This window comes from Danio rerio, chromosome 15 (assembly GCF_052040795.2).
Source record: "Danio rerio strain M-AB ecotype USA chromosome 15, GRCz13ab, whole genome shotgun sequence".
Lineage (NCBI taxonomy): Eukaryota > Metazoa > Chordata > Actinopteri > Cypriniformes > Danionidae > Danio > Danio rerio.
Genome location: NC_141035.1, coordinates 34,285,082 through 34,308,679, shown reverse-complemented (window position 1 = coordinate 34,308,679; position 23,598 = coordinate 34,285,082). Strand labels below are relative to the sequence as shown.

The following is a 23,598-nucleotide window of genomic DNA, read 5'->3' as shown; positions in this document are numbered from 1 at the left end:
TCTTGTATAGCACATAATTCGATTAATGTCATTGCTGCTGACTGGAAGAATACTGTTAAACAGCCGTGTGTGAAATATCTTGTCACAAAATGCAGCGTAAATCCTACACGACGGTAAAAGTTTGATAAAGGTGTTTACATGTCTGTACTGCACTTCTATAATGAGACTAAATTGTAGGTTCAAATTAATCAAAAATCAATTTACATGGTAGACTCTTAATCAGAGTATTGTCTTAATCGTATTAAAATTGGATTATTAGTGTCAATGTAAACATACTCCGTGTTTTCCAATGAGTTTCGTGTCAGATCAGGGTGTGTGTTTACTACAGACAATGACATGCTTATTAATCACATACCCTGATGACCTGATGTGGAAGTATACAGTCAAACAGAGTCATATTTACTGTTTATTGGCACACAAAAGTGTTTATGGAGCTTCATTTGAATGAAAGGTTTTGGGTTTACATTTTGGCTTAACGTATTGGGACTGTTTTAAGACAAGGGTGTGAGTAATAACAATTAATCAAAGAAAATGAACCACTATGAAAATTAGATTATTTTTCACTGCGTAAAACATGCTGTAATAGTTGGTGGTTCATTCCGCTGTGGTGACCCCAGATAAATAAAGGACTAAGCCAAAGGAAAGGAGGAAATAAAGCTTTTATTTCTTTATATTTGAATTTTTGTCTATTCATCAGAAAATTAACAGCCTTTGTTGCAAAGACCACACATAAAGTGTCATGCAGCATGACTGACACTGTATTAAAGTATTACTTGATTTACACTGGCATGTCTAATTTTCATCTTTAATGCATCTTTAATCTCTTTGGTTTTGAAGCAGTAAATCATTGGATTAACAACAGGTGGGAGCAAACAAAAACACAAGCTTAAGGCAATCCGAAAGCTAGGAGACAATGCAACTGTTATATCATACACATAAAGAACAAATTTAGGCACAAAATACAGACAAATGATAAATAATTGGGGAGTGCAAGTTGATAATGTTTTATATCGGGTCTGATTGTCTGAAATGTTGAAAACAAACATAAAAATGGCAATAAAAGAAAATAAAACAAATAAAGAAGGGCCCAGAACAACAATCATGGCCCATGCTAATGTTAACAGCAACTTCTGCCTTACATCTCGACAAGAAAGTTTAATTACTACATTTCGTTCACAAAATATTTGTGTTACTACATTTGTAGCACAGTAGGGCTCGTCATAGGCTTCATAAACAATAATGGCCATCAGAGGTGTTATGGCGGTCCAAATCACTCCACATGCAATGAAAATAGTTTTGTTTGTAATAAGCACACAATATCGAAAAGGGTTTTGTATTGCAACAATTCGATCAATGGTCATTATTAGTATGATTAAAGAACTGACACTCCCCAAATAATGAACAAAAAACATCTGCACAAAGCAACGACTAAATGATATAGTGTTGATATTAATAAAATACATTGCAATAGCTTGAGGCAGCACGACAGTTCCAAAAGTCAGATCACACACAGCGAGATTACAGAAGATTACATAGGTGGGTTTCTGAAGACTTTTCTCATAAGCAATAAATGCAATAATAAAGATATTTCCTCCTAACAGAGTCAGGTAGACAAACAAGAAAAGGGTTCCTACAGCTCCATAATAGTCTGGATGGAGTTCTGGAAATCCCAGCAAGTAGAATTCAGTGAAGACAGTGACGTTTGTGAAGGTCATGACTCTACGATCTGATCCACACACACACGCACTCACTGCAATACAAGAATGTTAAGAAGGGAAAATAAAGCAGGTTTAGAAAGTATGTATAATGACACCAGAAACTAAACTTATGAAATATATGATGGGTTACACTGCCATTAAAATAGAAAGGACTTTATGTTCAATTTGAAGTTAAGTACAGTTTACTGCTAATGTGAATATGAAAGGTTTAAACAGCACATGTGCAATCATAGGTGAAATATAAGGTTCAATTAGTGGATGTTATTGTAAAGAATTAATAATACATTGATTAGAGCCTTTATTAATCTTTGTAAACATCAGTAAATGAAAATACAGTCATTCATTGTTAGTATTGGTTAACTCACATTATATCATCTAATGTTAACAAGCACAACTTGCATAAAAAAAACAATGCATTAGCAAATGTTTCGATTAACATTACGATTATTTAATGCTATACAATTATTGTTAATTATTAGTTCATCTTAGTAAATCCAGTAATCAACATAACGTAATGAAATATTTTCATAAAGTGTAACCACAAAGATTAAGAAGAATATTAATAAATATTTAACTTGCCACCGCTGCTTTATCAAGAACAATAGTTACACTATAAAAAAATCTTGTTGCCTTCAATTTTTAAGCTGTATTGAATTAACCTTATGAGTCCATTGAACTTATATTATTTTAAACTGACTTAAAACAGATTGCATAACTTATAAAATTAAGTTGGAACATGATTAACTTAGTTTGATGACCAAAAACATATGCTGCCAGGACTAATTGATCAAGTAATTAAGTGTAGAGCAGGGATGTCCAAACTCAGTCCTGGAGGGCCGGTGTTTAACTCCAACTGTAATCAAACACACCTTAACCAGCTAATCAAGCTCTTACTAGATATTCTAGAAACTTCCTGGCAGTTTTGTTGAAGCAAGTTGGAACTGAACTCAGCAGGACACCGGCCCTCCTGGACTGCGTTTGGATACCTCTGGTGTAATTCACTTTTAATTATTGTATTTCAGAGACAACAAAAAATATATACTAAAACAACTTTTTTTTCTCTGTACTTCGAAGTTGATTTTGCCTTGGAGAAAGTAAAATGTCTTTCAATTTTGCTCTAAAATAGTTTAAAGCAAAAACATTATTAAAGATTTAAATATAGTGGATGCAAAGACTAGATTGTGCATGAGATATTCATGAAACAATTAATTGTAAATTTAACATAGCTTATTAAAGACGTGAACAGATCTGTTATATAAAGAATTATGTATATGTACTCATATTCATGTTCATAGATGGCTTTGAAATAACAATATTGGACCAGTTAGTGTCTTTTAACCATCAGACATTTCCACCGAATCCAACCAGTTGTTTTAGTAACTCTTTTAAATATCGCCTCTTTAATCACTTTAGTCCTGAAGCAATATATAAGACGGCTGATAACAGCAGGGAAGAGACTGTACATCATGGACACTTCGATGCAAATGTCATTACTAAATTCATATCCAGCAATGTGTGTTAAATACACAAATGTTCTGGGTAGATAATACAAACATATGATCAGTAACTGTGGTGTACATGTGGAGAATGGTTTATGTCGACCTGTAGGCCTGGAGATTTTTGATACAGAGACGATAGTAGAGACATACGAGAATAAGATGAAACGTAAAGGACCCCACAGACCAAACATGGCAATGGCTGTACTTGTGACTTTCATGGTAGCAGCATCTCCACATGCCAGTTTGCTTATAGAGACATGATCACAGTAGCAGTGAGGAATGACATTTGACCCACAAAATTTCACACTGAGGGATAAGAGAGTGACTCCAACTATATGCAGCATGTTTGCTGTCCAAACAGACACACACATGAAATGAATAGTGAAGTTTTTGATCAGGGTATAATATCTAAGGGGATTAAATGTAGCTGTAAATCGATCAAAAGCCATCAGTGCCATGAAAAATGAATTTATAGCCCCAAAAAATGGACAAAACCATCTGCCTGAAGAAGCCACAGAATAAATTGATTTTGTCAGACATTCAGTATTTAGTATTTAGACTCCTGGGTAGGTTGTTGTTGTTCCAAGTGCAAGATCTGCCACGACGAGGTTACAAAAGATTATCCTGGTTGGGTTTGTTAATGCATAACAAAGACAATGATGAAAATATTCCCAGTTGATGAAAATAAAGCTGTGACAAGTCTGTACTCACGAAGGAGGCCTGGAAAACCTCGCAGATCAAACTCAGTGATTATTGCTGTGCTGTTTCTGTTTTGGTAGGCTTTCTCATTGCTAGTGAACTACAAAGTGAAATAATAACAGCATAACTGTTTAGAAACACAAACTCTTGCTTGAATACAACCTACATTGAGAAGAAAACAGAACAAAAGTGTACAATTGTATAACATTACACCTATTTTAGCATTTATATAGATACTTTTAGTATTGTTGTTTTTATCAGCAAAAATATATGCAAACCCAACATTTACAAGAGACTGAGGTCATTTTTTTTACTGGGATAAAAGGCAAAGTATAAACATAAAACACAGGCATGCAGACAACGAGATGACACATTCCTTACCTGTTGTAGGACAGGATGCCCTCTGACATATTTTGGGAACAAGTTTGTTTGGCTTTTATATGGTCGCACTGGAGAAACTGTTTGACGTATTGCTCTCACATGAATTGAAAAACCCTCTGAGAGCACTGTTCAAGATAGCAAATGTGTTTATTTTTTTTTTTTTACAAAGTAATAATAAAATATTTGTTTTTATTTAGTCTTATTATTATTGTTTACTAGGGGCAGACACTGAAGGTGGATATTCACCTATTGTATAAATTACAATTCCTCTCTTGTCTTGTGCAAAAAAAGGTTTGTTTTAGCACAAAATTGAACCTCTTACTCAGTTCTTCTCTAGCGCCACCATTTGTTCAATGTTTCATTCAGGTTTGTGCTATTTTTGTCAGAGAGCTGCTGTTTTGATGCTAATTGCCTCCCATCCTCATAGATCTTTTGCTTGATGATCTCAATAGCTTTGAGGTCCGGGCTGATAGTGGCCACACCATGAGTTTCTCTCCTTTTATGCCTATAGCAGCCAGTGAGGTCAGACTTTTTTTTTTGTTGGTCTGTTTGTTGAATTTAAGGTACATTGCATCTACGTGCCAACTAATTCTTATTATATTATAAGTAGACTGTTAGGTTGGGGTTAGGTTTGGGGTTAATTTAAGTTGACATGTACTTGCAAAGTTTCTTATAGTATGTCTGTTGAAGAAGCATATCAACAGATATTAAGCAGAGAGTCTACTAATACTGAAGTGGACCATCAAAATGAAGTTTTACCACCAATGACACAGAGGTATTCACTGCAGCATGAGATAGTGCCTGAAGAAGATTTTGCTATGGAAGGCAAGGTTCTTTTTTTTTTGTACTATGGAAGAAAATGGTCAAACGGTAAATTCTTTGCCGAGGTCAGTTTTAACCCTTTAGTGACTCTTAATAAGCCTACCAGCTCTCTCCTCCCTTGATTCCGGCTAAAAACATGACTCTGGCACCTCCTTGTTGACATTGTAGCATTGTTGGGACATTGTGGCTATCCATCAACCATCCACTATTCCATACATCTGGAACAATCCAGGGTTGCATGGCACTCATCAGTAAAAAAGACTGTTTGAAAATTAGTCCCCATGCACACACGTCATGAGGCAAAAACTCCAGTTGTAGTGTACACATGACCACACTGTAACCAAAGTTTCAGAAAATCTTTACCCTGGCCCAAGTTTTCAGAAAGTTATTTTTTTTAGTGACCCGATACCAGTTTTCGTGTGGGCAAACAACGAAACACTGTAGAAAAAAAGTGTGATTTTGCCCTTGTTTGTGTAGATAGGGTCTATTGTCATAAGCATTATAATTCTATAATGCTTATGACAATAAATCCAACTTGCCTAATAATTTGGAAAACAGTGTATATACCACAAATTCGAGAAGAAAAAAAAACAATGCTTTTTTCACTATTAAAATGTGCAGACTTTTATTGACTTATTTTTAAATAATTTTCTATAGAATAGAAAAGTTAACGCTTTTTTGAAAGAAAAGCATATAAAGAAGCACATAAAATGAATACATGATGCTGTACTGAACATTAAATCATTTTACTGGCATGCTGACTATCTTGTGTCTCATTTTCATCCTTATTGCATCTTTAATCTCTTTGGTTTTGAAGCAGTAAATCATCGGATTGACAACAGGTGGGAGCAAACAGGAACACAAAGTTATAGCGATCCGAAAGCTTGGAGACATTGTAACTGTTATATCATACACATAAAGAACAATTTTGGGCACAAAATACAGACAAATGATAAATAATTGGGGAGTGCATGTTGATAATGTTTTATATCGGGTCTGATTGTCTGAAATGTTGAAAACAAACATAAAGATGGCAATAAAAGAAAATAAAACAAATAAAGAAGGGCCCAGCACAACAATCAGGGCCCATGCTAATGTTAACAGCAACTTCTGCCTTACATCTCGACAAGAAAGTTTAATTACAACATTTCGTTCACAAAATATTTGTGTTACTACATTTGTAGCACAGTAGGGCTCATCGTAGGCTTCATAAACAATAATGGCCATCAGAGGTGTTATGGCGGTCCAAATCACTCCACATGCAATGAAAATAGTTTTGTTTGTAATAAGCACACAATATCGAAAAGGGTTTTGTATTGCAACAATTCGATCAATGGTCAGTAATAGTATGATTAAAGAACTGACACTCCCCAAATAATGAACAAAAAACATCTGCACAAAGCAACCATTAAATGATATAGTGTTGATATTAATAAAATACATTGCAATAGCTTGAGGCAGCACGACAGTTCCAGCAGCAATATCACACACAGCGAGATTACAGAAGATTACATAGGTGGGTTTCTGAAGACTTTTCTCATAAGCAATAAATGCGATAATAAAGATATTTCCTCCTAACAGAGTCAAGTAGACAAACAAGAAAAGGGTTCCTACAGCTCCATAATAGTCTGGATGGATTTCTGTAAATCCCAGTAGGTAGAATTCAGTGAAGACAGTGATGTTTGTGAAAGTCATGACTCTAGGAGTAACAGAGTTTGCCATTGCGGGCTGACCCCATCTGGTAATTTAAGAAGTGAAAAAAATACACAATAAAAAAAATTAGAAGCACAAACTTATACAATCTGCATGTAGAAGAAAACAGAAACTAGTACACAGTTTTGGAACATAACACTGATTTTAGCATACATACTATTAGTTTTAGCAGTTACTTCTTAAAAGTAACAATATATACAAATAAAAACGTAAGATAGGAAAAGCAAAAAATTAACACAGGCATACAATTATTTTCAAGCAATGGATTATAGCCTACCTACAACAGGTCAGTATGGCCTCTGACATGTTTTCCTTTGGCTTTTAAATGCTCACACTTGAGAAGCTTTGACGTATTGCTCTCACATGTATTGAAAAGCCATCTGAGAGCACTGTTCAAGATAGCACATGTGTTATTGTTTACAGAGTAATTGTGAAAAGACTGTTTTGTTGTCCATAGACAGATTTTTGTCATTTATTTATATACTTAATATATTGAAAAATATAAATATGGGGGTATATTTTATGTTGTACACAGTGATTAATTTGTGCTGGTGGAGGACCAATCAGAAACCTCTCAAATGCAATATGGCAGCTCATTGCATGCAATATGGTAGCTTGCATATATTTCAAAAAGCTTGTATAATGATAATAATGTCATGTCAATAATGTGATAATAATACCTCAATAACGCTATCCCATTGAAACAGAAAGTTATACTTTAATAGTAAAAAATATATATGCGTGATATGCCAGGTTTCTGAGGTTTTATTCCATTAGTACTTTTATCATTCCGGGATGCTGATTTGTGGGTAGGTCTGCATTCCCGTGGTTCAGAAGCAGACAGAGAAGAGTAAATGCATTGTCCTTCTGCAGTACACTGTAAAAGATGCTGGGTTCCACACAATTCCTTCTTCCCAACCCAAATTGATCAAGTTAACAAATTTAAGTGGATTGAACATAAAACAATTAAGTTGTCCCCAAAATTGTGTTGATTCAGCTTATTTTAAATATGCAGTTTTAACAAACAGCAAAAGCCATTATTTGAGTGTATTGAGTGTGCGGACAACAGTGTGAGTGGTATATTTATAGGCCAGATAATCAGTGAAAATGACCTACAGCTGTGTTTAATCAGAATGTACACTGAAACCTGTGTGGGGGTGCAGGGCATGATGGGGTGTGTAGTCCAGGGTCTGATTACACCAACTGTGAATAAGTTCTCAGTTGCTGTGGTGCATTTCACACAACACTATTTACATTTGCACAACAGTTAATGCATTTCTCAAAACAATTAGTCATTTGTGCACATCATAGTGCCAGTTTTTCATTCCTTTTAACAAATTGCAAATGCTTTCGGACATGCATCAATTGCTTTTATCCAACTGTCTGCTGTTTAGAACATTATCATTTGCTCATGTCATAAATAGTGTTGTGCGAAATGCACAGGTACAATTCAGTGAAGATAGTGGGGTTTGTTAAGGCCATGACTCTAGGAGGGCTTTTTTCTTATCTGATCCACACACAATTGTACTCACTGCAATACAAGAATGTTAAGAAAGGAAAATAAAGCAGGTTTAGAAAGCATGGATAATGACACTAACAACTAAATTACACTAGCATTCAAATCAAAAGGACTTTTATGTTCAATTTTATGTTTTAAGTACAGTTTACTGCTATCAGGGATGGGCAGTATGTATAATACATGCATCACAAATATGTATTTCAAATACAAAATTGCATTTGTAATTTGATAGGGTTGATGAAAATGGCTTAATATTTTGTATCACTTTTAAATATTTTTGTAACACTAAAATATTTTGCTAAAAAATTAAGCCATTTTCATTAATTTTCTTTCATTGTTTGGCTAAGCTTAAGATCGGAACAGAAAACTAATTTATTTTTAAGAATGTGGTGAATGATTGGATAGATGGAAATGATGAGAAAATACAGTATGACAAAGGGTGAGGTATTCAGGAGCAAGTTAACAATTATTGGATATAGCTACTGAACAATGCTAAGACCAGAAATATAATGGCTCTAGTGTACAATTCAAAATCTTTGCTTAAGAATTGAGATGGAATCTGGATGATGGGAATATTACTTGATACGGGTGGAAACATAATCAACATATAGTACTGTGCTCTGACCCATTTTCTGCATTAAATAATTCAAACCATAAGATGTCATCTTCAAGACAGGATTTTCTGTATGAAATTTGTGCAGAGTTTATACTAAACTCAAAGAGAAACACAAGTTACCTTTAGTTTACAAGTTCAACTCACTAACTAGGACGCAATTTTCACTCTAGGTGAACAAAGTGGCATAGAAGATTTGTTGTTATCAGACATTGTTTACTTTGCTGTACTGGGAGCCCTTAGTTTTGAGATCTTAAATCTAGAACTATGTTAAGCTGCTCTGACATGATCTACATTGTAAAAAGCTTTATAGAAATAAACATGAATTGAGTTGAATACTAAGTCAGTTTAATGGTGAGGGGATTGATCCAATAGGCCTATTGATGGAAGGTTTGCGAAGAGGTTTCATGCTACCTTTTAAAAGTATTTTGTTGAATTTCTAAAATATAAAAATACAGTATTTCATGTTAATACATTTGTGGCTGCTGCATTTTTAGTTTATTTTGATAGAATTAAAATGTATGTATTTAGTATTTTATTTTAAAATACATTTCAATGTATTTATGCCCATCCCTGACTGCTATGAATGAGAATATGAAAGGTTTAAACCGCATTTTCAGCACATGAGCTTCACATGTGTGATCGCAGGTGAATTGTAAAGTTCAATTACTGGTATTGTATTCAGGAACTTGAAAGACACATTTATTAGAGCCTTTATAAATATTTGTTAACATTAGTTAATGAAAATACAGTCATTTGTTGTTACTCTTTGTTAAGTATAATGTTAACAAGCACAACTTGTATTAGTTATTAAAACCCTGCATTAGTAAACGTTTGGATTAACAATAAATATAATTATTTATTGCTATACAATTACTGAGGGCGAGGCAGTGGCGCAGTAGGTAGTGCTGTCGCCTCACAACAAGAAGGTCGCTGGGTCGCTGGTTCGAACCTCGGCTCAGTTGGCGTTTCTCTATGGAGGTTCCATGTTCTCCCTGCCTTCGTGTGGGTTTCTTCCGGTTGCTCCGGTTTCCCCCACAGTCCAAAGACATGTGGTACAGGTGAATTGGGTAGGCTAAATTGTCCGTAGTGTGTGTGGATGTTTCCCAGAGATGGGTTGCGGCTAGAAGGGCATCCGCTGTGTAAAAAAAAAAAAAAAAAACTTGCTGGATAAGTTGGTGGTACATTCCGCTGTGGCGACCCCGGATTAATAAAGAGACTAAGCCGAAAAGAAAATGAATGAATGAATGATACAATTACTGTTCATTATTAATTCATGTTAATAAATGCATTGATAAATGTTACCTAGTGAAATCTTATTAGTGTAACCACAAAGATTAAGAATAATATATTATTAAAAGTTAAAGCCTTGTTGAAAGAAAAGCACACAAAGAAGCACATAAACTGAATACATGATGCTGTACTGAAGCATTACATCATTTTAACTGGCATGCTGACTATCTTGTGTCTCATTTTTATCCTTATTGCATCTTTAATCTCTTTGGTTTTGAAGCAGTAAATCATCGGATTGACAACAGGTGGGAGCAAACAGGAACACAAAGTTATAGCGATCCGAAAGCTCGGAGACATTGTAACTGTTACATCATACACATAAACAACTAACTTAGAAAGAAAATGCAGACAAATTAGGAAAAGTTGGGGAAAGCATGTGGAGAATGTTTTATATCGGGCCTGACTGTTTGAGATGTTGAAAACAGACGTAAAGATGCCAATAAAAGAACATAAAATGAAAATTGGAGGGCCCACAACTATAATTACAGTACATGCAAATGTTAAATACAGCTTCTGCCTTATATCTCGACAGGAAAGTTTAATTACTACATTTCGTTCACAAAGGATTTGTGTTACCACATTAGAAGCACAATAGGGCTCATCATAGGATTGATAAACAATAAATGCCATTAAAGGTGTTATGAATGTCCAAATCACTCCACATGCAATGAAAACAGTTTTGTTTGTAATAAGCACACAGTATCTCAAAGGGTTGCGTATTGCAACAAACCGATCGATGGTCATTAAAAGTATGATAAAAGAAGAGACATTTGACAAGCAAAAAAGAAAAAACATCTGCACGAAGCAAAGATTAAATGATATAGTGTTGATATTAATAAAATACATTGCAATAGCTTGAGGCAGCACGACAGTTCCGAAAGTAAGATCACACACAGCGAGATTACAGAAGATTACATAGGTGGGTTTCTGAAGACTTTTCTCATAAGCAATAAATGCAATAATAAAGATATTTCCTCCTAACAGAGTCAAGTAGACAAACAAAAAAAGGGTTCCCAAAGCTCCATAATAGTCTGGATGGAGTCCTGGAAATCCCAGCAGGTAGAATTCAGTGAAGACAGTGATGTTTGTGAAGGTCATGACTCTAGGAGTAACAGAGTTTGTCATTATGGGCTGACCCCATCTGGTAATTTAAGAAGTGAAAAATGACAATAAAAAAGGACAAACTTATGAATCTGCATGTAGAATAAAACAGAAACTAGTGTTCATATATAGAACATAACACTGTGATTTGAGCATACATATTAATATTTTAGCAGTTGCAGTTGCAGAGGCAAGAAATAAACAGGCACACAATCATTTTCAAACAATGCGTTAACACATAACCTACCTACAACAGGTCAGTATGCCCTCTGACATGTTTACCTTAGGCTTTTAAATGCTCACTCGAGAAGCTTTGACGTATTGAAAAGCCCCCTGAGAGCACTGTTCAAGATAGCACTTGTGTTATTGTTTACAAAGTAATGGTGAAAAGAGAGTTGGCTGATTTTTGTTCCTTTATTTATACACTTAAATAATATTCATTCAATTTCTTTTTCATAGTCAGGGGTCCAGCATATGTTTGCACAGCAGAAACACCCATACACTCTCATTTACACACATACTGTACACTATGGATAATTTAACTTACCCAGTTCACCTATGCGTGTCTTTGGACTTGTGGTGGAAATCGGAGCACCCGGAGGAAACCCACACAAACACTAAGAGAACATGTAAACTCCACACAAAAATGCCAACTGACCCAGCCGAGACTCGAACCAGCGACCTTCTTGCTGTTAGGCAACAGTGCTACACACTTCGTCACCGAGCCACCCTTAAATAATATATTTAGGTATATAAATGAGGGGTTGACGAAGTGGTGCAGTAGGTAGTGCTGTCGCCTCACAGCAAGAAGATCGCTGGTTCTAGCCTCGGCTGGGTCAGTTGGGTTTCTGTGTGGAGTTTGCATGTTCTCCCTGCATTTGCGTGGGTTTTCTCCGGGTGCTCCGGTTTTCCCCACAGTCCAAAGACATGTGGTACGGGTGAATTGGGTAGGCTAAGATTGAGTATGAGTGTGTGTGGATGTTTCCCAGAGATGGGTTGCAGCTGGAACATGCTGGATAAGTTGACGGTTCATTCCGCTGTGGCGACCCCGTATTAATAAAGGGACTAAGCCGAAAATAAAATAAATGAATGGATGAATATAAACGAGGATATTTATGTTGTACACAGTGCTTAATTTGTGCTGGCGGAAGACAGATCCGAAACCTCTCAAATGCAATTTGTCAGCTCATTTTGCCAGATCTCCCTCTTCAATGCATCTTCAATATAAGCATTTAAGGCAAAATACGTGTTCAAAACAGCACAAATTCCTTTTTGTTATATATTGGTATAATACAACAACATTATTAATAATAATAAAAATATTCATTTTTGCAAAAGTTCACAATTAAACAACTAAAACAACAAACATTATAAAGCTATCTCAGAAGAATATCCCTACACACTTCAATAACACACAATTATAAAAACAATGAAATAAATGAACTAAATGAAATGCCATTCATCTGATCATAACAATCTAAAAACAAGCTAAAAATTTCAAAGTAAGGTTCAAAGTATAAAACATTTTAGTAGTACTTCACTGTAGCCTGCACTCTAATAATACAAGTGAAAAAGAAAATGTGAGATAAAAAGCCCATTTCTATTTTTCATTATTAAAGTATAGCATACTTTTAAACATTTATTTTTGCATTTATGTCTATTAATTGCAAAAATGTACAACCTTTGTTGCAGAAATAGAAAAAAACGAGGCATGCATGAATGACACTATATTATAGTAAAGCATTACATCATTTTAACTTTCATGCTGACTCTCTTGTGTCTCATTTTCCTTTTTAATGCATCTTTAATCTCTTTTGTTTTGAAGCAGTAAATCATCGTGACCACATGATGTTTATATGTGACAAATCCTTTGTGTGTTTTTGTGTGTGTGTGTGTGTGTGTGTTTGTGTGTGTGTGTGTGTGTGTGTGTGTGTGTGTGTGTGTGTGTGTGTGTGTGTGTGTGTGTGTGTGTGTGTGTGTGTGTGGTGTGTGAATCAGTTATCTTTATTAATCATTTAAAGCTAAAGTGACATAATAAATGCAATTATTGTGTATAAACATCTTGATTAAATTGTAAGGTGTCCAATGACAGTAAGGTTTGACCATGCAGACACTACAGTTTGGATTGTGTGCAGTTTTTGGATTAATTGTTAAATTTTACCATAGCAGAGTGAAAGTTTATGATTTATATGTGTTTTATAGGGCTGCAAAATTTCTTAAAGAGTTTAAAACTTGTTGTTGTTGTTGTGTCACATAATGTATTTCAAAAAGGTATCTGTTTAAACTACATATGTGATGTTTATTTATCAGGACAGAGCTTAAAAGACAATGTTTTTCAGTGTTTTTGGAGATGTGAGTACCACCATGTCAGCAGGTGTTTATCATTTACTAAGCCCGTTGAGAGCAACCTTACCTTGCACTTATTTTGTAATCCACTGCTGGCTCTGATTGGGGTATATGCACAGCTAGTGTTTTTTAGCCAATGATGAACGTCTGGTGAAAGCTTTATGTGACAATTTTCAAATATATAAGGTTTCTTTTACAGTATCGCTGTTCTAATGTAATTTAAATACAGTCAGTGAAATAGTCTTAAGCATCCATTTGGTTCTTAAAACATAAAAAAGAAATCATTTAAACGCAGGCGCCATCATTAGCAGTCAGCTAGCGCAAAAACTCCAATATAAATTGGCTTATTTACTTTTTATTTAATTTAATATTTTTGTTTATTAAAACTTGCTGTTGTTCAATAAATAATATTTAATATTTTAATTTTAAATTTAAAAATGAAGAGTTTAGATGCAAAAACCATTAAATGCCGTCTAAAATTTTCCTCTAAAATGAGCACTTTTATCAGGCTCCTGTGTGTATGTTTAATAACATCACTTTTATGGCAAAGAATTAGTCCTTTTCCTGGGGTCGTATGTATAAAGCTTCTCAGAGTAGAATTTCACTCTTAAATGTGTCAAAATTCTAAGAATGACTTAATTTTACTTTTATTTCTAGACTGATTCAGAGGTCAAGGGCGGCCAATTTGTGTTTTAATCATTGTAGTCCTTGATTTACAACACTTAAGTAAGAACTTAAGAATCAGTCTCAAACTTTACTGAAAGTGGCTTTTAGATTCTTTATAATTCTATCCTACTCTTACTAAGAATTTTTTGACACTTAAGTCAAAGTTTAAGTCTACTCTTTAAAGCATTTTTAAGAAGTTTTATACATACGGCCCCTGGTCTTTAAAGTGAAATATCTCAACATAAACAATGGAGGCTGAGAATTTTTTTTGTTTTTGACAAGTGTAAATAAACACCTAACTTGTGTTTATTAAGAACATGTTTATGGTTTGGGTTGCTGCAGGCGAATTGTGCCGATAATGCAGCATCCATTTTGTAAATATTCTCATTTACATTCAATAACTGCATACTAATTTATATTGTGGCCCACTACTACAATACTAAGGTGTAAGTATTTGCCACTGTTTGCATCTACAGTACTGCAACAAAATACACTGTTAGACACAAAGGTTCTTTATTAGCATCAGTAGTTTAATGAAGTGCCTTTAACAAACATGATGCCTCTTCATTCTTTATAATCAAAAACAGATGGAAAACCATAGGAATATAGTTTTTTGGAAGAACTAAAAAGCTCTTTGCCGAACCAAAAAAGGTTTCTGTATGGCATCACTGAACAAACATCTTTATGGTTCACCTGGCACCTTTATTTTTAAGAGTGAACTACTGTTTTACGTAACAATTATTAACCCCAAAAATACTATTTATTTCTCTTGCCAGCACCTTTTCCTCCACTTTAAGAACTATGGACAACTATATAAAATTGTTTAGGAGTCATTTTGATTTAGGTGTTTAAAGTACAAGCATAAGAGTCTGTTAACTTATTTAGGTGTTTAAAGCACAGACATATTTTAATATTGAGGGTCCAAAGTTGTTAAAACAATTAATTGAATTCAATTCATGTTTATTTCTATAGCGCTTTTACCATGTAGATTGTGTCAAAGCAGCTTAACATAGAAGTTCTAGTAAATTTAAACTGTGTCAGTTCAGTTTTCAGAGTTTAGTTCAGTTCAGTGTAGTGTAATTTTCACTGCTGAAAGTGCAAACACTGAAGAGCAAATCCATCGATGCACAGCTTTAAGCACATTTAAATGTAAATAATTAAATAAATTAATTAAATGAAATGAAATGTATCTGTCATATTAAACAGTTTTTATACTTGACTGAATGCTTGTGTAAAAATGATGCATTTTTCTATGAAATAAAGTTCATAAACAGTTTTGACATTCAACAACACTGGACTTTTTTTTTAACCAAGACTTATTTTTCTATCGACTTTATTCTTCTTAAATCTTTTAAATATTGCTTCTTTGATCTCTTTTGTCCTAAAGCAATATATAAAAGGATTAATAACAGCAGGAATAAGACTGTACATCATTGAAACCACCATGCGAGTATCATTGCTTAATTCATAACCAGAAATGTTTGTTATATACACAAACGTTCTGGGTAGATAATACAGACATATAATTAGTAACTGGGGTGTGCATGTGGAGAATGTTTTATATCGACCTTCAGACTTGGAGATTTTTGAGACAGAGATGATAATAGAGACATAAGAGAATAAGATGAAACTTAAAGGACCCCACAGAACAAACATGGCGATGGCTGTACTTGTGACTTTCATGGTAGCAGCATCTCCACATGCCAGTTTGCTTATAGAGACATGATCACAGTAGCAGTGAGGAATGACATTTGACCCACAATATTTGACACTGAGGGACAAGAGGGTGACTCCTACTAACTGCAGCATGTTTGCTGTCCAAACAAATGCACATATGATAAGAATAGTAGAATTTTTAATCAGGGTGTGATATCTGAGGGGGTTGCATATAGCTATGAATCGATCAAGAGCCATCAGCGCCATGAGAAATGAATTTGTAGCCCCTAAAAAATGGATAAAAAACATCTGCGTGAAGCAGCCACTGAATGATATGATTTTGTCAGACATCCAGTATTTAGCAATGACTCTTGGGTAGGTTGTTGTTCCAAGTGCAAGATCTGCCATGGCGAGGTTACAGAAGATTATGTAGGTCGGTTTCTGAATGCTTTTCTCAATCATCACAAAGACAATGATGAAAATATTCCCAGTTGCAAGAACAAGATATAAGATGAAAAGCAATGCTCCGACAGAGCCGTGATACTCAGGAGGGAGGCCTGGAAAACCTCGCAGAACAAACTCAGTGATGATTGTTGTATTTTGGTAGGTTTCGACATTGCTCCTTGACCCCATCTGTTAACCAAGAGCCAAATAACAAAACGTCATGTAGATACACACAGATTCTTACATGAATACAACCAAGTAGAACAAAATAGACAGTGTACATTTGTAAAACATTACTGTACTTTTAGCATACACATAATTCATTTAGCAGAATATTGTTGAATTCTGCAAAGCGTTCCAATGATCAAATCATTGAGATTAACCCAAACAGGCATGCAATCTTTTTCATACAATAGGTTAACACACAGCCTACCTCTGGCAGGATGCCCTCTGACAGATTTTGGGTTCAAGTTTGGCCAGGCTTTTAAATGCTCACACTGGAGGAACATTTTGACGTAATATAATTATCTAATCTCTCATAAGTATTGAAAACCCTCTGAGAGACCTGTTCAATATAGCAAATGTGCTGTGTTACAAAAAAACAAAATAAGCAGCGTGGGTTTTGTTGCATTTGAATATATTTTTACAATGTAATTATATGTTTATTTACCAGTGTTTGTTAATATATTTAGGGGACAAGCACCCAGTTCACAGCCAAATGCATAGGCACATTCTATAGTATATCAATTATTCTTGCTGTTGTTCTTCCAGTGTTAAGAAATTGTGACAGCTGGTGCAAAATTTTGAATTCTCTTACTCAGTCCTTCTCAACACTTTTAAAAATGTTCAGAAAAAAGATGCATTTCAGTGGCGTAGAATTGGCATGGGCCAAGATATTGTCCCCTGCCAATATCCAGCAATTACTGAAATGTCCCTACAAATAATTTAATCGACTTCAAAATAAAGTAGCGCTTCATCAACTCTTAACCTACACGTGCACCAAGTCAAGTTCGCTATGAGTTCACCACAATAACGCTGTGCAAGGGATCAAAATTCAAATTTAATTTTGGCCTTCATGATTATGAAAAACAAAAAGGGGGATAAAATAGTTCAATTGCATTACAGACCACTCTAAATGTCTCTAGATTCATTCTTCCTCAAAGCCCGCAGTAAAATCATGTAAATTGACTTTTGCAGCATAGGGTGTGGTTGTTGTTTGTATTATTAAGTGTTTATTTTATATTATTATGTACTTTATTCATGTTTTTAAAAGTGTGAAACAGAATTTGTTCTGTTCAATGCATATGTTCTAGGGATGTATGTCCCCACCACCATGTCTAGAGTGAATCTACACCCTTGGTACATTTGCAGAAATCACATAGAATAACATTATCTAGTTCCTTTTGTGAACCTATTAGTGAATATTAAATTAAAGAACCATTTTTTTCTTATTGTGAAAAACATCTAAAGATCCTCTGTCAACCATAAAGTGGAATAAAAGTATAATTTTTTAAAGGTTCTTTGTGTAATATCAGTGCAATTAACGTATCTTTATTTTTAGGAGTATAGCATCAGTTTTGTGCCATCAACTGTCCAAAGTTTCACTCATGAACCAATATGGATGGAAACAATTTTTCCTCTCTGATTGAGTGAACAAAGCACTCATGATATTTTCTGTCATGATTTTATTTTATTTATTTTTTTGCCATTGTTTATCTTTGTTGAAAAAATTGACAAACTAACGTCAAGTTGATGAGTTAAACTGTTCTCAAATAGAATGTAAATGAGCTTGCCAAAGTTAAAGTCAAATGTCCCCAAAGCATTTTCAGACCAAATTTATAGTGTTTCAACAACCATGACCTGAGTTAACCTGTTTGGACACAGAGGCCACAAGTGGTCAATTATACTTTAAAAAACTTTTTTTTTCATTGCTAAAAACTCAGGTGTTCCAGCTCTTCTTCCCATAACTCTTTAGATTCAAAACGACATACTGTACAGAGTTAAATGGCATAATTATTTCACATATTGGTAATTTTGTTCATTGACCTCTTTGAATTGGCATGTGTCTAAGCCACCATGCCAAAAAGGTTTTGGTACAGTTTGTAGTCTTTTTGTGGTCCAAAAATCTAATAATATAATAACATTTTATTAATAACATTTTTATTATAATAGCATTTTATAACATTAATAACTAATAAAAATTTTCATGTAGTCATGAGAATAGTCTAATAATCTTTTGCTATGTCTTTCTGCAAAGCTTTGACTGTCTGAGATAAAGACTATGGCATTGTCACTGGTAATTTTGTGACCTACTGTATTGGTCAAAAGTAATAAACCACTACGTTGTATTACTGTAGGTTTAAATAATCATTTCCCTCAGTCACTTTACCATAACAAATTTTTCCAAGATAAAGTTCAAATGATTTGAAAATGATTTGCTGTTTAAATGTTTTTGTTCTCTCACTGTCTGCCAGGAAAAGAGTTTTAGATCTGTTTTTTTCTGCTTAGCTTCTTTGCACTTTTCTGAGCTGTTTGGATCAGAGTAACGGCAAATTTGTCATTAGTCAAATCAGTGGTGTCAAACTCAATTCCTCAAGGGCTACTGCCCTGCACATTTTAGTTCCAACCTTGCCTCGACACACTTACAGTATCTTTAGGTTTCAAACAATCCTAAAGGACTTAATTAGTTTGATCAAGTCTGTTTAATAAGGGTTAGACCTAAACTGTGCAGGGCTGCGGCTCTCCAGAAACTGAGGTTGACACCTGTGAATTAAATTAGCAATAGTCAGTCAATTATCCTTCATTTAAGTTTCCACATTTTCACCTTAGCAGTATAGTAATGGCTAATAATGGCTTGACTACATTTAAAAAAAAAAAAACAATTTTGTTGTTATTTTATTGAATGCTCAGCTATTTATAATTAACCAATTATATTTATTCAGGATGTAGATAAACTATTATCACTCTGAAAGGTTCTATATGATAATGTTAACAAGGGAACACTGCAACAAATCAGTAGTACAGTATACTGTATATATATAGTATTGCATTTTTAAGCAGCTTTATAATGCATGATCAGCTCTTACCTCGTTTAGTGGTAAGTACTCATTAAAACACATAAAATAAGTTATAAATAAAATATAAGTTAGCATGTTTTATTAAATAAATAATTTCACAAAAACATGTCATTCATTCTGAAAGGGTATAAGCACAGCCAGAATGACACTGATCAACATATATAAGTGCTTAGACAGTGCAAAGTGTAATTAAAGTAGCGATTTTCTTCATATCTGCACGTTCACTTTCCTGTCTTTAAGTTTTTTCTTTATTGCATCTTTGATCTCTTTGGTTCTGAAGCAGTAAATCATTGGATTGACAATAGGTGGAATCAAAGTGTACCACATAATTAACATAACCCGAATGCCTGGTGAGATTGCAATTGTCACATCGTGCACATAAACAACACATCTGGGAACATAATACAGACAGATGATCAGAAGCTGAGGAGTGCAAGTTGAGAAGGTTTTAAATCGGGCCTGGGTGTCAGATATTCTGAAGACAGAAATGATGATGGCAGTAAAAGAAAAGATAATAAATATCAAAGGGCCCAACAGAACAAACATAGCAAATGAAAACGAATAAAACTTTTTCTGCCCTATATCTCCACAAGAGAGTTTAATAATTGAATTGTGGTCACAGTAGTTTTGGGTTATTATGTTGGAACCGCAATAGGGCTCATCGAAGGTGTTGTAAACCATAAATGTCAGCCACGAGATACACAACATCCAAATCAGTGCACATGCCAACAGAATTGTTTTGTTTGTTATAAGCACGCAGTATCTCAGTGGATTACACACTGCAACAAACCGATCAACTGCCATTAATAGCATTAAGAAAGAGTTAATGCTCCCTAAGTAGTGAACAAAAAACATTTGCACAAAGCAGCTCAAAAAAGTTATCTCACTACTATCGAAAAAGTATTTTGCAATGGCTTTAGGCAGTGTGACAGTTCCAATAGCAATATCACACACAGCAAGATTGCAGAAGATTAAATAGGTGGGTTTCTGAAGGCTTTTCTCATATGCAATAAATGCAATTATAAAGATATTTCCTCCCGCCAGCGTCAAGTAGACAAAGAACAATAGGAATCCCACAGCTCCATAATACTCTGGATGGAGTCCTGGAAATCCCAACAGGTAGAATTCGGTGATATTAGTGTAGTAGGCCGTCATCACTGAAGAACTACCTAATTTAAACACACTGGCATATAAAAATGCAATAGAAGCGTTGACATTTACACAAGCATTTGACTTCAAGGTAAAACAATACATATAATATTAGCATTTAGTATGAAACAGTTTCTTAAATTCTTTACAGATTATATTGATAGTCTGTTATTTACCTCAGATACAATCTATTCAGATTTGAAGAACATATTGTACCAATTTAAACTAGCATTATTGTGAGTTTGGTGGATGCTGACTGGAGAACATTTAGAATCACTGACTAGCCTGTCCTTTCTGACAGTGCAATATCATAGACACTATTTATAGTATCACTCCAGGAGTAGAAACACCTCCCCCAGAATGACACATTGTTTGGACTTGTCTCATTACCACCAGATGATTATTTTTACTTGTTTAATAGGTTTTTTTACACTGACACTTGAAAACAAAATATTTTGTAAAAATGAAATATGTTGTTATTGATATACTTCTGCACTAAATTTAAATTTCACACATTATTTAACCTTTGTGCTAGCAAACTTTCACTTAAGTTTTAAACCCCATAAATCTTTTGGATGAAAAACATTCTGTGGCGATAGGTTTATACATACACACACTGCAAAATACTGCACTCTTTAAAATGCTGACCTAATACATTTCTACCTGATCTATAAATTTATTTTAAAATTTATTGTAACCCAGCAGTTGGATTTTTCCCCATTTTACCTGTTTTTGTACAGTTTAATATATGGTGATTTTTTTTTAAATTAATGTATAAATATGTATATTTTAATTTATGTTTCATATATTTGAACATCAAATATATTTGGACTCAAAATGCTCAGACCATAATTATTTTTGTTTTACCTTAAATAAACATTTACCTAAAAATGAATACAGTATTTGTACCTTTAAATGCATTGTAGTCAAGCTAATGCGCAAATATGCTCACTGGCCACTTTATTAGGTACACCTTACTAGTACCATTCTTTGCCTTCAGAACTGCCTTAATTCTTTTTGGCATAGAGTCAACAAGGTACTGGAAATATTCTCAGAGATTTTGGTCAATATTGACATGATAGCATCACGCAGTGTCTGCAGATTAGTTGGCTGCACATCCATGATGCAAATCCCATTCCACCACATCTCAGAGGTACTCTATTGGATTGAGCTTCAGAGATACTCTTCTGCATATCTCGGTTGTAACGAATGATCATTTGAGTTACTGTTGCCTTTCTATCTGCTCAAACCAGTCTGGCCATTCTCCTCTGATCTCAGGCATTGGACATTTTCTCTTTTTTGGACCATTCTCAGTAAACCCTAGAGATGGTTGTGCGTGAAAATCCCAGTAGATCAGCAGTCTCTAAAATACTCACCAACAACCATTCCATGTTCAAAATCACTTAAATCACATTTCTTCTCTAATGTGATGCTAGGTTTAAACTGCAGCGTCTTGACCATGTCTACATGCCTAAATGCTTTGAGTTGCTGCCATGTGATTGGGCTGATTAGAAATTCAGAAATAATCAGATGGATTAGGTGTACCTAATAAAGTGGCCGTTGCGTGTATATACTGTTGCTAAACGGGATCCATTTTGTGCTTTTTTTTTTTTTAAATAAGATTTAATTTTAGCTATTCTCAGTGTTCCCAGAATGTGTCTGTGAATTTAAAGTCAATACCTTACATATTTTAACATGACGTGGACACAAATGTGTAGAAGACTTGTGCATGCATGCGCCTTTAAATGTAAAAGCTTTTTCGCGCTTTCTAGATGGAGGCGGGGCCTTGATAATTAACTCTGTTATGATGAAGACAAAACGTGTTTGGTTTTATCGTGTCTACAATATTGACTCTCACATGACTGTAAAGTTCCTCGTCAATACGACAGTTTATCTGCATTCTTTTAAAGCCCATGAGACCAGCTCATTGTATTTTTTTCTGTTGCACTCAAAACCAACCAACCAAACAAACAACCAGACCCTTGAAACAGCCGGCTGTCAGACAGCATCATGTCATGTGAGTATACGTTAAGTATTAAACATTTGCGTCTTTACCATCTTTGTGCCAAAATACATACAAGGTTACTTTACAAATATCCAAAACAGTTAGCTACGTGTGTCTGTGAACCTAAACACATGGGTTCAGATCTTTTCATTAAGTTATACATTATTTTTACGGTATTTAAAGGAATAACAAAGAGAATTTAAAATATGCACACCATATCAATGTTTTCCTCTTAATAACAAGTTTAATGCTTTTAATATAGCCTAACAAGTACTGTATCTCTTGAATAGCAAGTAGCATGCAATGCCTACTAAACGTACATTTCTCCCATAGACGGAAACTAAAAGCAGCTCATTAAATAAATAAATAACAGTACTTTGAAGTGTCTACAGTATTGACATTGTTTACACTACATATGGTTTACAATACATATTGTTTAATTAAAATAATATGTTGTATTATTGAATACAGACACATTCTACAACAGTGAAAATGTATGTTAGATATGTGTATCAATTACAGGAGTGTAATGTACAGTATTACTGCTGAATCAAACTACAGAAAAAATATAACCACTCACTGTTCTTGACAGAACACTGTTGATTACTAAGTAACTTTTAGTCATCTAAGATATTAGGGCAGATCATCACATGGATAGTATAGTCATGGATAGGGCTTGTGACATCACAGAAATCTGAAACAGTGTTTAACGCCTCTTCAGGCTTTTAGAGTAATTCACTTTTGGAATTTGAAGCCTCTAGAGCAGGGGTTAATAGGCAACAAAGTATAATTGTGTAACAACAACTTTCACTCTGAGGATGTTTGATATATTTTAAAAATTTATATGCATGTCACTTTAAAATATGTTTTCATATAAAATGAAAAAAAAAAACACTT

General features: G+C 34.3%; 5 protein-coding genes and 2 pseudogenes across 6 annotated transcripts; 1 reads left to right on the top strand and 6 right to left on the bottom strand.

Annotated features, from left to right (window-relative positions):
- Positions 1 to 761: 761 nt before the first annotated feature.
- Positions 762 to 1,715, bottom strand: or30by1 (odorant receptor, family 30, subfamily BY, member 1). Its single transcript, NM_001039625.1, has one exon. The coding sequence runs from the start codon at positions 1,713 to 1,715 to the stop codon at positions 762 to 764; it is 954 nt and encodes a 317-aa protein (NP_001034714.1).
- or5.5p (odorant receptor, family 5, member 5, pseudogene) lies at positions 2,943 to 4,114 on the top strand (annotated as a pseudogene).
- On the bottom strand, positions 3,043 to 3,992 carry or102-6p (odorant receptor, family C, subfamily 102, member 6, pseudogene; annotated as a pseudogene).
- or30by2 (odorant receptor, family 30, subfamily BY, member 2) lies at positions 5,861 to 6,841 on the bottom strand. Its single transcript, XM_087284408.1, has one exon. The coding sequence runs from the start codon at positions 6,839 to 6,841 to the stop codon at positions 5,861 to 5,863; it is 981 nt and encodes a 326-aa protein (XP_087140534.1).
- Positions 6,842 to 10,395: 3,554 nt separating this feature from the next.
- or30by3 (odorant receptor, family 30, subfamily BY, member 3) lies at positions 10,396 to 11,382 on the bottom strand. Its single transcript, NM_001039624.1, has one exon. The coding sequence runs from the start codon at positions 11,380 to 11,382 to the stop codon at positions 10,396 to 10,398; it is 987 nt and encodes a 328-aa protein (NP_001034713.1).
- A 3,270-nt stretch (positions 11,383 to 14,652) lies between these two features.
- or30bw1 (odorant receptor, family 30, subfamily BW, member 1) lies at positions 14,653 to 16,923 on the bottom strand. Of its 2 annotated transcripts, XM_087283408.1 has the most exons (2): positions 16,904 to 16,923; positions 14,653 to 16,659 (listed from the first exon to the last, which is right to left on the bottom strand). In XM_087283408.1, exon 2 carries the CDS (start codon positions 16,657 to 16,659, stop codon positions 15,676 to 15,678), a length of 984 nt encoding a protein of 327 aa, XP_087139534.1. In that variant the 5' UTR covers positions 16,904 to 16,923; the 3' UTR covers positions 14,653 to 15,675.
- A 2,831-nt stretch (positions 16,924 to 19,754) lies between these two features.
- On the bottom strand, positions 19,755 to 20,801 carry or30bx1 (odorant receptor, family 30, subfamily BX, member 1). The gene has a single exon (NM_131740.2). The coding sequence runs from the start codon at positions 20,799 to 20,801 to the stop codon at positions 19,755 to 19,757; it is 1,047 nt and encodes a 348-aa protein (NP_571815.2).
- Between the last annotated feature and the right edge of the window lie 2,797 nt (positions 20,802 to 23,598).